The 15,259-nt window shown below is 51.0% G+C and overlaps 4 protein-coding genes across 4 annotated transcripts; 1 reads left to right on the top strand and 3 right to left on the bottom strand.

Annotated features, from left to right (window-relative positions):
* Positions 1-2,715: 2,715 nt before the first annotated feature.
* LAESUDRAFT_728255 (uncharacterized protein) lies at positions 2,716-3,302 on the top strand. Its single transcript, XM_040909399.1, has 2 exons — positions 2,716-2,827; positions 2,905-3,302. Exons 1-2 carry the CDS (start codon positions 2,730-2,732, stop codon positions 3,020-3,022), a joined length of 216 nt encoding a protein of 71 aa, XP_040762135.1. The 5' UTR covers positions 2,716-2,729; the 3' UTR covers positions 3,023-3,302.
* A 219-nt stretch (positions 3,303-3,521) lies between these two features.
* On the bottom strand, positions 3,522-6,396 carry LAESUDRAFT_744360 (GMC oxidoreductase). Its single transcript, XM_040911306.1, has 8 exons — positions 5,998-6,396; positions 5,541-5,945; positions 5,424-5,475; positions 5,078-5,368; positions 4,869-4,947; positions 4,545-4,808; positions 3,894-4,490; positions 3,522-3,836 (listed from the first exon to the last, which is right to left on the bottom strand). The coding sequence occupies exons 1-7, from the start codon at positions 6,068-6,070 to the stop codon at positions 3,951-3,953; spliced, it is 1,704 nt and encodes a 567-aa protein (XP_040762134.1). The 5' UTR covers positions 6,071-6,396; the 3' UTR covers positions 3,522-3,836; positions 3,894-3,950.
* A 64-nt stretch (positions 6,397-6,460) lies between these two features.
* LAESUDRAFT_728252 (uncharacterized protein) lies at positions 6,461-8,963 on the bottom strand. The gene is made up of 22 exons (XM_040909398.1): positions 8,928-8,963; positions 8,770-8,881; positions 8,670-8,706; positions 8,561-8,602; positions 8,490-8,503; positions 8,335-8,433; positions 8,268-8,277; positions 8,201-8,218; positions 8,124-8,149; positions 8,047-8,072; positions 7,964-7,998; positions 7,883-7,907; positions 7,813-7,824; positions 7,744-7,759; positions 7,643-7,688; positions 7,487-7,587; positions 7,371-7,430; positions 7,288-7,315; positions 7,173-7,230; positions 7,096-7,120; positions 6,872-7,040; positions 6,461-6,818 (listed from the first exon to the last, which is right to left on the bottom strand). The coding sequence occupies exons 2-22, from the start codon at positions 8,832-8,834 to the stop codon at positions 6,753-6,755; spliced, it is 978 nt and encodes a 325-aa protein (XP_040762133.1). The 5' UTR covers positions 8,835-8,881; positions 8,928-8,963; the 3' UTR covers positions 6,461-6,752.
* A 492-nt stretch (positions 8,964-9,455) lies between these two features.
* LAESUDRAFT_728251 (NAD-P-binding protein) lies at positions 9,456-11,201 on the bottom strand. Its single transcript, XM_040909397.1, has 9 exons — positions 10,996-11,201; positions 10,716-10,942; positions 10,637-10,652; positions 10,550-10,581; positions 10,469-10,493; positions 10,321-10,411; positions 10,164-10,272; positions 10,000-10,110; positions 9,456-9,928 (listed from the first exon to the last, which is right to left on the bottom strand). Exons 1-9 carry the CDS (start codon positions 11,076-11,078, stop codon positions 9,642-9,644), a joined length of 981 nt encoding a protein of 326 aa, XP_040762132.1. The 5' UTR covers positions 11,079-11,201; the 3' UTR covers positions 9,456-9,641.
* Positions 11,202-15,259: the final 4,058 nt, after the last annotated feature.

The raw sequence follows: 15,259 nt of genomic DNA, 5'->3' as shown, positions 1-15,259 counted from the left end.
CAAGTACTAAGACAACTACAATCTGGGGTATCTACGCTGAGTTCGCCAGTATCTGGATAAACCCTTGCTGTAGCATTTCTCACGGAGACTCTTCATTACGGAGCCGTCTAACAGCTGCCATCACCGACACATAGACAACCTCCTGTTCCGGAATGAGTGGATGATACCTCCAATGGTCCATAACGAGTCACGTAAGTGAGCGTCATTGTTTGGTACGCCATCGCCACAAACGACCGACAAGGTAAATCTCAGCCAGCGAGACAAGCTGTCAAACCATGTCAGAACGAAGCAGAAGGATCGCTACGAGATCGTGTATTGAAGTCCGTGCTCGCTGTGCGGCCATTTTCGTGTAGCTGGCACGGTCTGAAACGGAAAGGGCATCTCCTGGGAAACCGATAATGAGCACCATAGTGCCACCTTGGCTATCGACTGGATGAACTGGAAGGAGCGCATGAACGCGAAGTGGCCTTGTTGGGCGGACTTGTGGGCTCAGCCACTGAGTTGCCACCACTTTCGGAGATGATGCTGGACGACGACAACGAGGGGGGGGAGAATGTGTGCCGCCATGAAAGGATAATCAACCGTTTGCGAGCGGCTGTTTAAGGGTGGAAGGAAGAGCGGGCCTTTCAATATGTTCGCGAGACATCTGAACAGATTTTGTCTACTACATCGTCTCGGTCACATAGTTTTTAAGGCACTCACAATATATATACATTTCGCTAGCTTTTCTCAATCCAAGACTCCAAATTTGATGTATCCCTAAGCGAGCATGATGGCCGCCACAGACGCGTTAGTGGCCATCAACATGTCCGATTTGACTCGTTCCACTTGCCCACTCACCACAAGCATAAAAGCCACGCATTCGACGTCTGCTTGTCGATCATCTTCGCTTGCCTTCTGCGACACGCTAGACAGTAGGCCCGGGCGTGACATCTGTCTGTTGCTCACGTTGTTCACCTCGGTCGCGTTGCCACTCGTCATCTAGTCGATCAGGCCTTGAAGTTCGCTATGGCCACTCCTCGAATGGAGAGCACGTTGAGCACCTTGTCAGTGGATTATGAGGGAGACGCGCCTATGCCATCATTCAGTCGATGGATCGACTGGGGCGACGACGGGGATCCGGAGGTCGATGATCAACAGAGTCCCGACACACAAGCCTTTATGAATACACAAAATCACACGAACATAGACGGCGTTCCCGTTAATCAGGTCAGCATTCAATGTCCGCGTCATTCTGTGCGCTCACCGTCGAATGGATCAGGACTTCGGCGGTTGGACACACCGCACCTGCTCATCTTGGATCACGCTTGCCGAAGACAAGTCCTTGCAAGCCGGGGAACAATATTGGAAATGGGCCGAATCAGTTGACGGGGATGGCGAGCAAACCGCCAATGATGAACATGGCGAACTACGACTGCATCCCATCTTGATGATGATGCCCCAGCCGAATCCTGCCCGACAGTCATATGATAGTATCCTACATGGCAAGTGGGGATACCGAGATATGGACGGGAAAGTCGTGGTCCTGAAGCAGGAGGACGCACAAGCCTTCATGAATAGAGCTGGTGATGACTCCCTTTGGACGACCTCGCAACCGGAGACGATGCGCCATGGAAAATGGTCGGAGCAAGGCCCCGTACGTCTCAGGCCCACGAAAAGGATTCGTACCATGGTTAGTGATATCGAACGCTTGAAGTTGTACAAAATGTCTCATTGCCTGCAGGATATCGAGGACAAGGTCTCCGGATCAGAGAACAGCCGAGAGACAGCATAGTACGCCGCCAAGATTCGAGAGGCGACGTATATACGGAAGGAGAACGATCGCATGATGACTAGTTACAGACGGGAAGGAAGGCTGCAATGAAATGTCGGTAAACATTTGATGTTCGCAAAAGAGTTGCAAAACATATTAGTCCGGCGTTCCAATGTCATAAGTAGAACATACCATCGTATCCCAGTACATGTTATTTCATAATGATACCATATTGCGCGAAAATTGAGGGCCCCTCCATGAGTGGTTGCCACTCGATAGCCTAAGTCGGACAAGGCGGATTTGGCGCCCAACGCCAACGTGTCTTCCTCGCTCTCTTGCGTCGCGTCCTCCTTCATCATAACTTCCACTCAGCACCTGCAGAGGATAATTAATGTTAGTTGGTATACAAGCTGGATGGGGATACGCGACATACTGACAATACCTATTTGACACGCCTTCTGCTCATCATCCAGCTTCGATAACGCGCCACATTCTCAGCCGTATCTCGACCATACAAATGGATACTCCCTCAAAGGACTCGGTATCGACAACACTACCGCCATTGAACGTAAAGAGCATCTGTCGCACGACAAGCAACCGATCGCTCCACCCCGTCTTCGGTTCACGACTGTATACGATTACAGCAACACTGGCTATGCAAACACACAGAGATATACGGCCCATGAGGGTAAACAAGTAAGTTCACCAGCCATGACACGTCCGTATTATCCTGTGTGCTTACCGTGGTCATCAAGACATTTCACGATGAAGCCGGTCCTGGTGTGATCGACCGGCCACTGCAAAGGCGACAATCCCCCGAGCTGCAAGTAGGCCTTCTGGACTTATTGAAGGAGAGAGAGCAGCACATTAATGCAGAGTTTAGCAAAAGGCTTCTTAGAGGCATGGTGAGTTCTTTATCAACATACATGAGCGGACAATATATTAACGTACGTGCAGATGGAATTGCCCAACAAACATGGCATCGAGGATGCGACTTCCTCGGGGCAAGAGACCAAGCTATTTGCGAGTTCGAAGCCGCAGACTATGGCCCATGTTCATGTCAATGAACAATCGCTGGGAGAAGCCACCGAGTTAGAAAGGCGGTCTCAAGAGGCAACCTCGACGGCTGCTAATGTGAGTTCGATTCACACCTCGTTGTCGCCTTGTCTGCTAATGGGCATTCAGTGCAAAGACATTGCTATGATCGGCGTGCGGGCAGACGTGCCAGGCGTGCCCCGCGCTGGAGCAATCGCGAAGCCGTTTTCCTGAATCAAGGGTCCGAGTGTCTTTCGTCGTGTCTTAATCACAGCTTTACTCCCTCCCCCTCAATCTCTCCATCCATACAGCACTATCTTTCGAGTAACAAGCGACCACGATTGAAACAGGCGAATGGGAGGGCGTAGAGCGCAGCATGACGAATGGAAGAGAGGGGTTCGGAAAGATTGAATAGTGCCAGTGAGGACTTCGGACTCAATCATCTTTATATGTTGTGATGCAATCCGACGCTTTGAATAATGCGAGATCCGCTTCGTTGTCAATTGCATGGTCAACCAGGTGCCTGCACCGAACCATCCTCATCGTGAGCTAGTACCCTCCTTCCCGAACTCGATTTTGAGGGGCTTGAGACGAGAAGACTGCAACGATAGCATAGCAAGGCGAGCAAGACATCTCAGTCGTCGTGGACGGACTTTGACAGGAGCAGTGAGTCGAGCGCGCTGAGCTGAGCATTACGATAGCCAATTATGGTGCCTGTGGCACCGATGTGGCCCTTTAACCGTAAGTATTCCTGTTAGTTACGCTTGTGTAGATAAGTTCCATGTGTCAATATGATAAGTTCTACGACAATTGCAATCTAGGATATTTAGGCTAAGTTTTGTTAATGTCTGGATTAACCTTGGGTAACGTTTCTCTTCGAGAGTTTTCATTCTGGGGCTGCCTAAAGCTGCCACCACGTAGACAACCTCCTGTTCTGATATAAGTGGATGATGCGTCCAACGGTCCACAATGAGTCGCGTAAGTGAACGTCTCGTCGTTTGGTACGCCATCGCCACGAATGAACGCCAGCAAGAAAACGATTGCATGACTGTGGTTTTACGTTTCAGTGGGTATTGAGCATGACTTAGGAAGGACATAGACTCACAAATGACCAAAACACGACGTCGCTGTTCCACCAGGGATCGCACAGGCTGAACGGGTTCTAGCAGACCTTGCTGACATGTTCTTCCTTTATCATGTCAGCGCACTTCTCGGCGACGGCGACAGTAGCTGCAGCAAGATGAGTGCTCAAGATATGTGGAAACACGCTAGAGTCAGCAATCCGCAGTCCCCGCACGCCATGCACTTGCAGCCTGTCATCGACCACCCCGCCTGCATGAACTCCGCCGTCTTCCGGCGCCATCCTACACGTAGACGAATAATGATACGACGTCTGCGCATAGCGGCGAATGAATTCGTTGACGTCGGAGTCGGATTCGCTGGGCGGCACGAGATAGTCACGGATTGGGTAGCCTCTAGCAGAAATTTGCTCCTTGAGGCGCATTGTGAAACGGATACCCTGGCGCATGATCGTCCAGTCGTAGTCGGTGGCAAGATAGTTCAAATCAACAACGGGATCATCGCGAGGGTCGCTCGAAGCCAATCGAATCGTTCCTTTCGAGTTTGGCCTCAGCGGTATCACGAGAAATCCGAGGCCGCCATCGCCTTTGACTTTTGATGCCGCTATGTCGCTCCAAGCGATCTGCAAAATATGTATCTAGCCAGCGGAAAGAGTTTGATTGAAAGCCTCACGTACGGGCATGACTTCAATATCGGGTATATTCACGGGCAACGAGGCATCCTCGTCTGCCTTAGTAGGTGTGATAGTACGAAAGTCTGCATCGAAGAGCCGCGACTGGAGGAAAATGGATAGCTCCAGCACCGGAGCGAGCAGGATCCCAAGCCCAAAGAAAAGGTATAAGAAGAGTTCCTTGATGATTAACCAAGGTCGAACTTGCAGCTGCACCACAGAGTCGCGTAATGGCACCCGATACTGCACAGGGACGCCCAGATGGTCTTGCTAGAAACAATGCACAGAATTAATGCAACCGATGAGTATAAGCGGAGCACAGGAACTCACCAGGTGAGATCCTACCCCAGCCAGATGCTTCATGACCGGAATGCCATGCTTCTCTAAATGTCCTTGCGGGCCAATCCCACTGAAGGTGTTCTCGAGAATATCAGAGACAGTAGCTTCTATTGGAATGGAGCCATTAGCTGAGCATCAGGATCTGAGGAGATACCACAGGACCGGCCGACAAGATGACTTCCCTTCGCGCCCCAATGAACCTTGATGACGAGCGCCCGTTCAGAGCCTGGATATGGATACCCCTTGCCTCTGAAACATCCTTCTCGCCCTTTTGCACGTCAATGCGAAGCACGGAAGTGCGTGTGCAGATGTGCAAGCGCTGCGCACGCTGTGATGCAACCGACTGGGGCAGGAATGCCGTGAGGGTGGAACTGCGGTAGCCACGCTGGTCAATATTGAAGTGCATCTTCGCGCAGCCGTGTGAGGGATGGAGAGGGGAGTTGAGATCGTCTACGTATGGAACTCCTAATGCCTTCGCGCCTTCGATGATTCTAAGACACAATCAACGCTCAATTGGGGTCGCCAGGTCGATATGTTAGCACTCACGGAGTAGTATGACCCCAAACATTTTGCTTGTACGATCTGTTTTGCCACGGGCCTGTATGAGTATACACGCTTTCAGTTCCTGTAAAAGCAATGTATAACGGACGAAACCAGACTAACCAGATACGCCATGAAACGCGTCGGCACTTTCTGGGTTCTGATCGAGATCCGTCTCAGACTTGACGAAGTACGGCTGAATCTCATCGTAGCTCCACCCTTTATGCCCCGCCTGGCTCCACGAATTGTACTCCGCGGGAAGGCCGCGCGTGTACAGCATGGCGTTGATCTTGGATGAGCCACCCAACGAGTTACCTCCAGCCAACTCGAACGCGCGCCCGTTGACGCGTTCCTGCGGAATGGACTTCCAAACACGAGAGCGCGAGCCATCTGATGCGAAGTGAGAGGAAAGCAATGGTACGCGTGCGATCCAAGAATCCTGAACGCCTCCGCGCTCTACTAGCAGCACCGTTGCAGATTCATCTTCGCTGAGCCTGCTAGCGAGCACGCATCCAGCAGTGCCACCTCCTACTGTCCAGTCAACAACTCTCCAAACCAAAGTGACATACGATTGACCGACCAACTACGATATAGTCGTAGACATCCTCGAGCTCTTGCACGGAGCGTTCCGGGTACGACGAGAATGGCCACATCGGCAGGCAGCAGAGCTTGTAGGGTCGTCCTGGAAACGTCACTGAGAAAGAAGGCAGCCTTCATATAGGATTCCTGCGGGAATTTTCCATATCCGAGTGTCATCTTCGGGCGGTAGCCGCAACCTTGTCGAATTTTGATATGTTTCAGGTCAATCACCGCAGAAACAACGGATAAAGAACGATGAGAATCCAGCCTTGCCTAGTCTTGCTAGTCGACAAGGACCTTCCGTAGCCCGGTATGGCATTCGCGCTATCACAGCAAGCAGAGCTAGCGTACAAAAGCTGAAGTGATTGGAATGACTGGCTGGCCCGGGATGGGCAAGAACAAGCGACTCGGACAAGCGCCGGACTCACGCAAGCTTGTGCCACCGGGCGGCACCCTGGTGCTTTCTTCTGAGACAAGACTCGCTCATTCTGATTTCGTCAACAAGCTAACGACACAAATAAATAACGAGACATAATACAGGCACGAAATTTCAATAAAGAACTTGCTAGGACTTAGTACTTGGAACAAGTCATCGATCGCTACCAACACCGTCACAAGCCGCACAATGACTCGCGGCTTTAGTTAGGCGTGAACCGAAATGAATATCGTGACACTGTCGTGATGATGGTCGCGGGGGGATGCACGCGCATAGCGCAGGTGAACGCGAGGTGCTAGACAGCCTGTTTGGCGGAACGTCTAGGGTATGAATTGCCTTGTTATACCGTACGGGCGAGCATCCGAGTCAGGCCCGGCAACCTTCGCCTACATGCCTCATCAGCGGATACATCATCAGGAGTTCGAGGCCACATGCTCACAGATGCAAAGTGCATTTCCTCCGATTGGTCGTCGATCGAGGAGTCGCCAGATCTAGCAGTCGGTAACGTTGGCCTGCCCACTTTGAACTCGACAGGAGCCATATTGGGAGCTGAAAATCCTTCGCTAGAATTCGTTGCATATCCTTTCACGGACTGTCGGCTGTTCAACCTGAGTACCAAAGTCTTAGCAAACAGCATATAGGATCTCCTCTGGCAGCACTCACGTCGCAAGGAGAGTATTTGTGTAGGCTACGAGGATGAGCTATGAGGTTCACGTTCTTTGAAAACATGAGAAACGCACCTTTTGATACAATGATGTTGAAGACCTCGAATGCGAGCGTATCAGGCGCGACCAGGTACTATCAAAGTTGCACGTCAAACCGGCGTAGTTGACTAATGTCGGCAACATTGCTCACAGCAATTAGTCCTCCAATGCTGACGATACTGGAGAAATGTACAGTCAGCCCAACGCGTCAGCACGAATATGCGCTGTGCTCACGTAGGGAGCAGGCCAGTGTTGATGGTATACACGGTCAGCCTCTGGATGATCTTGTCGGTCCTGCAAGAGGAGCGTTCAGGATCCCTGCTTCACGCTCTTGTATATCATGCGCTTACTGAATGAAGCCAGTACGACTCTTGTACAGTTGCCAGCAAATCGTGCAGGCGATTATAAGATCAAGGGCTGCTGTCGTGGTGTCCGCGGTGGTCGCGACCCACTTCAGGGAGGCTTGTGTAAGCTGTTACTCGAGAATGCGCCCTTTTACCACGTACCCTCAGGCCAGTTATACTCGTCCACAGGCGCTCTCCTCCGATAACTCTACGACCGGTATCAGTCAACTATGGCATGTCAGTTTTGCATGCAGTCAACTCACGATTTTAGGGATGCAACTGGATTCCGGACAATCAGCAGCAGAACAGGACATTCCAGAGGTCTCACCCACCGAAAGCCAGCGCTAAGAAAAGTTTTTATTCAGCCTTGTCGCAGGCCATAGATCAATTTTAAGCACTCACCGAGAGGTAACAGCGAAAACGCAGCCTAGCAAGGCCATCAGCGTCAAGCAACAAGTGCACCACTACTCCTCCAATACTTACGAGGAAGACTACGCAGATCACCAAACGTCTGTTCACTGTAACGCAATGAGTCCATGCCACAGTCGAGAGGCACCATAGCTTACGCATCCATATGCGGTAGATTAGGAACCTGCGCAGGGATCTCAACACTATGACATGCTCAATCTGATGACTAACTCACTCGTAGACAATGAAGGCTATGATACCCTGCGAAAATGTGAGCATTGGCTACTCGTAACGTGTTCCCGGTAGACATACAGAGACGATAGGCTCGGTCTGACGGTGACATCAGTAACCGTCGGCTGCCAACGCAAAGGAGACGTACAGCAAGGCCCCTGTGATCCAGTTCATGAGACGACACAATTAGATCAAGCGATGCCGCGTACACTCACCAGTCCATGTACATCAGGGCAAGCGGATCCAGGAAGTCCGTGATCAAGTACTTGTATAGGCCGTACGCAATCATGGCTAATGAGAGCGAGTCGAGAAGCCTGAATCGAAAGGTCATGATTCGTCGGGCTATCGGTTGCTATACTTGTAAACATACCATAGCAAGGCCACCTGCGAGGGATCAAAAATCGCTTAGATTCGAACATATCGCGATAAATCTCGACATACCATGAGTTTCAGGACAATCTTGTCATTTGGATAGGTCGTATACTTCACGTCATGGAATGGCTACATCAGCACGCCAAAGTCTTAAGGCGCACGTAGTCAAAGACCATACATAGAAAATCGACTGCAACGTCGTTATTCCATGAAACCTAGCACGTTGACATGTCAGTGAATCTGTGCGAAGTTCTTCTGGAAAAAAAACAAAAGCTTACACCGCGCCCAACAGGAGACCAACAAACGTAGCGCCCATCGTGGGATTGAGGTCAATGAGAGCCATGGCAGCGAGAGAGATCAGGGACAGAACCACACGCATCAGCACCGTCTCTTCTCATATGAGCATCCGAACAATTCAATCTTTCCGACGGCATACCCGATACGCGCTTCGTAGTTGATCATCACAGCATCGGTGGCTCTGCAGCCGCACGCCCAGGCGAGCATCAGAACAACTTAACAGAAACTGAGCGAACAGCCCGGCAGTATCACCGAAGATCAATGCACGAGTTGATCTTTAGGCACGAGCGTTCGTGTCTCAAACGCGTACGACCACGCCAAGACCTCGCTTGATCATCAACCGTTGATCCGGTGATGCAGAATTTGCTTCCGCGCCGATGACTTGAACGTTTTCCATTATGAGACATGGTCTAATTCCTAAGCGAGATACAGGCAGGGTTTAGCCTGCATCAGCGGGCGTTGGGCGAGCAGGATCCACAATTGACTTACTGCACCATATGCTCAGGTACCCAGCGGAAGGGAGATGTCCTGATGTACATTGCAACCGCGCGCTATCATTATCATCATACATCAGAACGTCGGCGCACGGTCTTCCGCTTCATCAAAGTCTGGAAGTCTCAGACTGGTGTTATGGAGCACCAACGAATCTCTTGAAACGTAAGGAAAGGGCTTTCGCGCGCTACGTATGCACCCCCGCTTCTCAGTCTTCTCGCATCGCCACTGGCTTCCACAGCATCCAGTTATGAGAAACGCAGAGCGGATCAAAGTCCTAAACTTGATGCCCATGTATTGGATAAAGCGTAGATGGCTGTTGTTACATTGCAATCTGCATCGCATTACGGGTACGCACCTCCTACGGAAGATCTATCCCAAGGTCCCGCAGTATACCCTCCGTCGTCTCCCACAGCTCCTTCGCCAACTCGGGGCTCTCAGCCAACCGGCTTGGTTTGCCCACCATTCCCGGAGGAACAATGTAAGCACCGCGATAGGTCCTTGGTTCGGCACGTACCACTGGCGCTACAGCAGCGAATGCCGGGGCATAGCCGCCTACTTCCGGACGCTCGAAGAAGGTACTGGCTATGACACTGTAGATGGGGGAGAGGATGGGCCCGACCGAGTGAGCGTACTTCTGCACTCCTTCTGAGGACGGTTGTAAGGCCCGAATGTGGGTGCGGGAATGCGACTAGGAAAGGAGAAGAAGACATACTCACCTGTATTGACGACGCCTGGGTGGACGGCCATCACGATGATTGGACTGCTCTCTGCATCGAGTCGTCTCTGCAACTCCTTTACGAACAGGATTCCCATCAGTTTACTCAACGCTACGGCATCTTGGTCAGTACAGACACCTGAATTCGTACACTTCTCAACGCACAGTATCGCTGGTACTGAGGAAGCGAGTAATCACTGTATTCAACGTTGAAGTCCTCGACGTTGCGGAAGTGCACGTCATTCGGAGCATTGAAGTGCTCCTTAGAGGAGAGCTGCAGATAATGTTAGCGATCATTTAGCAATATGTTCATGCCACCTACATGAACAATGCGAACATCGCTGTTCGGCTCTTCCGCCGTCCGCTTGAGTATCGGAAGCAGGGTTCGTATGAAGACAAAAGGGCTCAAATAACTGCGACGCATCGTAAGAGCCTTGGCCGTTTCGCCAGCGCCCACATGTGACGCTCACTTAACCATCACAACATCTTGGATCCCTGTTTCACCACCATCAGGTATGGATCGGATTGCGCCACGTACTAGCAAAACCTACCGTCCGACGTCTTGGCATAGGGTACAAGCAATCTGTCACGAGTATAGAATTAAGCAAATTGCGTCTCTTGTGTCTAAATATGCTCACAAGGCAGCACAATTCACTGACGGATTATCATTTTAACGGGTTAGCGAAGAACACGGTACTGCAAATAGAATGCCTGTACCCACGGCGTCGAGTCTCTCCTCTTTCTCCTTGAGCGACTCCGCTGCTTTCTTCGCGAGCTCGGGATTGCTGAAGTCGGTATATAGCCATACTACTTCCCCGGAGCCGATCCCAGAAGCATGCAGCCTCTCAAGGGCGCGATCGGCGCGTTCCTTGTTGCGTGCCGCCATGTAAATCTTCGCTCCTCGTCTAACAAGATGCTGTATGGTCGCGAAGCCTATTCCTGCACTGTCATAACAATCAGTAGCTGTGAAAGACGATACATCTGGACGACGACTTGCTTTCCTCCAGTGACAACGATAACTTTGCCGGTCAGATCGGGGAGGTCATCCGGAGTGAAGCCTTTGGAAAAGAGCGATCCCATGGTGGCAGTGAAGAAGAAGAGACGGGAACGTTTGACACCGTGGCAAATAGCATCTATGTATTAGCTATACGGACGTGACGTTCGGCGGCGTGTAGGGCCTGCTTGGGGCCCCATGCGAAGTCGAGACCCCATCAGAAAGCGTACGAACGCGGATTAGTGCCCTTTAAGCTCCGGCATTCACACGGTTCATCCCGTGAACGAGTTGCGAGGGAATACAAGAAGAAATTGGTCCCTTCGTTGTGAAGGGCAGGAAACAAGACGGTGGTGAGAGTCGGTTGTCAAATGTTGATCAGCTGGATCGTCGTCGGAAGCAAATCCGCAGATCAATTGATGGCTTCCAGATTAGACAGAATGATCGATAGACGCTTTGTCTCTTCCTCTATAATCTCTGCAATGATGATTCACAATCCATGCATCATCGGTCCACAGATGTTGTCTCGTTCGAGAAATCGGTGTACACTTTTCATCGACATCGCCGGAAAGGCTCTTAAAGTTAATGCAAAGGATTGTCCCGGTCTTTGGCCACATGCAAGACCGCAGCTTACGGTAACATGAACATGGTATCTTTACCTTCATTAGAAACCGTTGAACATGCCATGTAGCAAGGTATTTTGGAAGTTGAATACGTTGAAGACCTTGCGCCAGACAAATCTAGTCAGTACTACCCACACGCTCACATGACGTGCAGACCTTCTCAGACGCGACGCGCTTGTGGCTGAGCGCTACCGGTCTCCACTTAGGACGAAGTCAAATCTTCGCCAACTCGTCAGCAATGTGAGGTGATACGCAGTTGTCTATTGATGAGTTACAACTCCATAACCGAGATTCCGTGGATTCATAAAGAAAATTTGCGGTAGGGTGGTATGGAAAGGATATCTGATAAACACACTACTGAAGCCGCAACACGGATTCAGAGACACTCCAGCCTACTTTCACATCAGTAGCAGAATTATGATCAAGTTTTCTAAAAACCTGGCCACCCTGGAAGTGATCGAGTGCGTCAACGAGAACTGTGACATAGGAATGGACGGATGCTGAAGCACCAAGCCGAGATCAGGCCGACGAGAGTCGCATAGAGGTCAGTTACGGACAATAGCAGCAAGCAAGCTCGATTACTGAACCGCAGTTTATATATCTAAAACTTTAGCCATCGTGTTGGAACACGAGACTCTAGCCACCAGATCCCCAGACTCTGTGCCGCAATCCACTACGCAGAGTTCGTGATTTCTAGCGATGTCCCTCGAACAAGTGGAACAAGGAAATGAGAACCAAGCTAGTTAAGGGGATGGACGGTGAAAATCAGTAGGAGAACAATCCACTCGAAACTTACAAAAGGAATGTTCAAGGCGCGGGGCCTGATCTTGCCGATGCCTGATCGACCCAGTGGACGTATCGGTTCGCATCAGGCAGAGTACGATAGATAGACAAAGGATTTCCTCCAGGAGATACCATTGATAAAAAAAAGGAGTTCAAATCGGATGAGGGACAGCCGAACAAAATGAGATCCGTCATTGAAAGAAATTGCTCACCCACGCTGCTGTGGCACAACTAGCCGGGAAAGAGGGAAGAGTGGCTCACCTCTCGCACCTTGCTTGCACATGAGTTCGAGTGGCTCACCCGCCACGCGCACCCTAGCCAATCCCGGCACAGTGGAATAGGCGCTGGAATTGGAACCGCATCTCGCGTTCGAGCCTTTCTCGTCCCCTCCCTTCTTCCTCCACTCCATACACCCTTATCGCTCTGTCACAATATCATGCAGTTCGGTTACATGTCAAACACGAGAAGTCCAGATACAGAAGTATATCCACATGCTCACCGAGGACAAAGAAGCAGTGGCGTATTCATGACTTTGTCTCCGCCCTCGAGTGTGGCACTCAGTGTTGCTCCACATATTCGACCAGCCAGCATCCCCATGAGACTCGTGCCCAATATCCAAGCTACGGCAAAGGGAATTGACATGCCTCAGTGTTTTCACATTAACACTGGTTCCAACGGACATCCGACCAGGCCCCCACGTGTGGCGTCCAATGCGCCTCCCTGCCTGCGCTCTACACACGATCCCACAATATCGCGTCCTTGGGCAGCTCTCAATCCTAACAAAGCCGAAGATACCAGAAAAGTGTCAGATCTAACGCGCTACACGCAAAGCCGTGATCGCCCTTCGGACATCGGTGACCGGGAGGTTTCACCTGAGATAATCTATGTAAGCACAGAACAGAATGTAACGGCCAAGGTTGGTCGGTTGGTAAGTCAGCAAACCAGCACTTGATCGCAACATTCCCTGTGCTCACCGCATACCGAGAAGGCTCCCAACCCGAGAGTCATCACTGGCACGCAAGGTGGACTGAGACCAAGGGTACAGTCGCTACACCTGTCCAGCGCAAACCTCAGCCTCCTTCCCGGAGATGGGCCATCGAAATCGTCGAGTACGATCGAAATTGTCGAGTACGATCGAAATCGTCGAGTGCGATTGATGGAATCGCTCACAATGAACACATGGTGTGTAAACTTGCAGCACTGTGAAGATTATTTGGACTGATTCTCAAGCAGATACAAACAGCTACTCACGAACGCCCGAGGGCTTGGATTACATCGAGCCCCACGCACCGCTCGGCATTGACCACAGAACCAGGCGTACCGCCACATTCCATCACTGAAAATTTGTTCGGCGTGAAAGGCACAATCTTGAAGGAGGGCTTCGAGCATAGTGCTTTAGTCAGTGTGAATGTGAGTACAACGTTGGAGGACATCTCCCAGATCTGCCGCTTACCATAACTGGCGCCATCAATGCAACTAGATGGTGTATCCTCTGTGTGATCCAATCGTGAGACCAAAGGCACCCAAACCGCTGGTACGCGATACGCATCAAGTGAAGCCTGCGGAGGATGATGAGCTCGTTGACACCGCTTATCATACGATTGCGTGGTTACTCCAGTCAGCGGAAGACGTCGATTGGTCAGAGTTGGCTCGCAACCATGCAAATGCCAGTCGAGCCAGACAGACCGCCGTCCAAAACACTGTAAAGAAGATAAAGAACTCTGGGGATGCTCACGAGACTCCTATTCCAACAGGAAGATACAAGCCGTCCTCCGTGTTGGCTTATCTACACTCAGACCTCCATCTGCAACAGCGAACGCAAGCTACACAAAATCGCGAATGGAGAGAGATGTCGAATAAGGCTCGTCATGATGCAACCATGCGAGCGTTCGGTAACACGTTCGAAAAGGGCGCAGAACAGACGATGATCGCGAAGCGGCCGGTTCTTGAAGTGGCGTCTGACGGCGCGGTGAGGTAGATAGCATCGTTGTGCAATGTGCATCAAGAGGAGTTCTTAGCAGCTCAGAGTATAGAGACAGCGCGGAAAGGCTAGCATTAGGCATCTCAACTTTGACTTTGTCAACAAAGGTATCATCAACTCGGACAATCGTGTGCCAACGTCGACAGTCTTCTTCCGTTTGACCCAGTTGCCTGTGGGTCAATATTTGCTGTAATTGTAGCGTAGTACGTTCCATAGCAAAGCATCGAGATATCACAAAGCAAGTGGAAAGGAACGACAGGATCCAAAGTCCGCTGAAGGAACGCGCTGGTAAGTGGCATCGAGATGGGCGGTGGCGGCCAATCAGCTGGCCACATTCCATCTTGTGGCCCGCTCTCCTCCCCTCTCAGCAGTTTCTTTCGCTCAAAGCTTCTGATTATATTCATAAACGGACAGGTCATGTACGGTGTCTTTCTATAGGAAAACAGTAATTCGTGTAGAGCAGAGGTTGGCCCAATGATCGAGTACCTCAACTCATCGCTATGTTCAAGGACGGGCCAGTTCAGTTGTAACTTGCATACATCGTCACAGTGCGGTTTAGGTCCAAGAAAGCGCAAAAGAAGGAACCATACGTTGGTCGGTTTGGTCGCTGCGAAAGGCCCAAAGCAGCGCTTTCTCCTTGACACCTTCAACGTGTTAGCGTCAATCTGAAACCATTGGAGTTCGCGATTATCAGGGCATCAAGAGTCTTTCTGCACCTTCTCCACTCCTGCCCTGTCCGTTCAAGATGTATGACGCAGTCAGTCAACAAGCGAACACCCTAACATTTGTGAAGAGGCATGAGAAGGCGCGGCCTGGTCTTGCCGATGGCAGCCGACCAGATGGACGCGCCTGTGCTGCGCACAAACACCACTAGGAATGAGAA

This window comes from Laetiporus sulphureus, assembly GCF_001632365.1.
Source record: "Laetiporus sulphureus 93-53 unplaced genomic scaffold LAESUscaffold_33, whole genome shotgun sequence".
Taxonomy (NCBI): Eukaryota; Fungi; Basidiomycota; class Agaricomycetes; order Polyporales; family Laetiporaceae; genus Laetiporus; species Laetiporus sulphureus.
Note: the sequence above shows the minus strand (reverse complement) of the source record. Positions and strands in the feature narration are given on the sequence as shown.

Excerpts from the sequence above, each read along its gene's own strand:
- LAESUDRAFT_744360 (XM_040911306.1), bottom strand. The coding sequence starts at position 6,070 with ATGTGGCCATTCTCGTCGTACCCGGAACGCTCCGTGCAAGAGCTCGAG. Across the intron at positions 5,476-5,540 it reads CGCGTTTCATGGCGTATCTG|GCCCGTGGCAAAACAGATCG; the intron begins GTTAGTCTGGTT and ends ATACTCATACAG. Across the intron at positions 4,491-4,544 it reads CCGATATTGAAGTCATGCCC|ATCGCTTGGAGCGACATAGC; the intron begins GTACGTGAGGCT and ends CATATTTTGCAG.
- LAESUDRAFT_728255 (XM_040909399.1), top strand. The coding sequence starts at position 2,730 with ATGGCATCGAGGATGCGACTTCCTCGGGGCAAGAGACCAAGCTATTTG. Across the intron at positions 2,828-2,904 it reads TTCATGTCAATGAACAATCG|CTCGTTGTCGCCTTGTCTGC; the intron begins CTGGGAGAAGCC and ends TTCGATTCACAC.
- LAESUDRAFT_728251 (XM_040909397.1), bottom strand. The coding sequence starts at position 11,078 with ATGGGATCGCTCTTTTCCAAAGGCTTCACTCCGGATGACCTCCCCGAT. Across the intron at positions 10,943-10,995 it reads ATCGTTGTCACTGGAGGAAA|TGCAGGAATAGGCTTCGCGA; the intron begins GCAAGTCGTCGT and ends TTGTTATGACAG. Across the intron at positions 9,929-9,999 it reads CCCAGGCGTCGTCAATACAG|AAGGAGTGCAGAAGTACGCT; the intron begins GTGAGTATGTCT and ends AACCGTCCTCAG.
- LAESUDRAFT_728252 (XM_040909398.1), bottom strand. The coding sequence starts at position 8,834 with ATGGCTCTCATTGACCTCAATCCCACGATGGGCGCTACGTTTGTTGGT. Across the intron at positions 8,603-8,669 it reads CGTTGCAGTCGATTTTCTAT|TATACGACCTATCCAAATGA; the intron begins GTATGGTCTTTG and ends CATGACGTGAAG. Across the intron at positions 7,431-7,486 it reads AGTCGTACTGGCTTCATTCA|GACCGACAAGATCATCCAGA; the intron begins GTAAGCGCATGA and ends CTCCTCTTGCAG.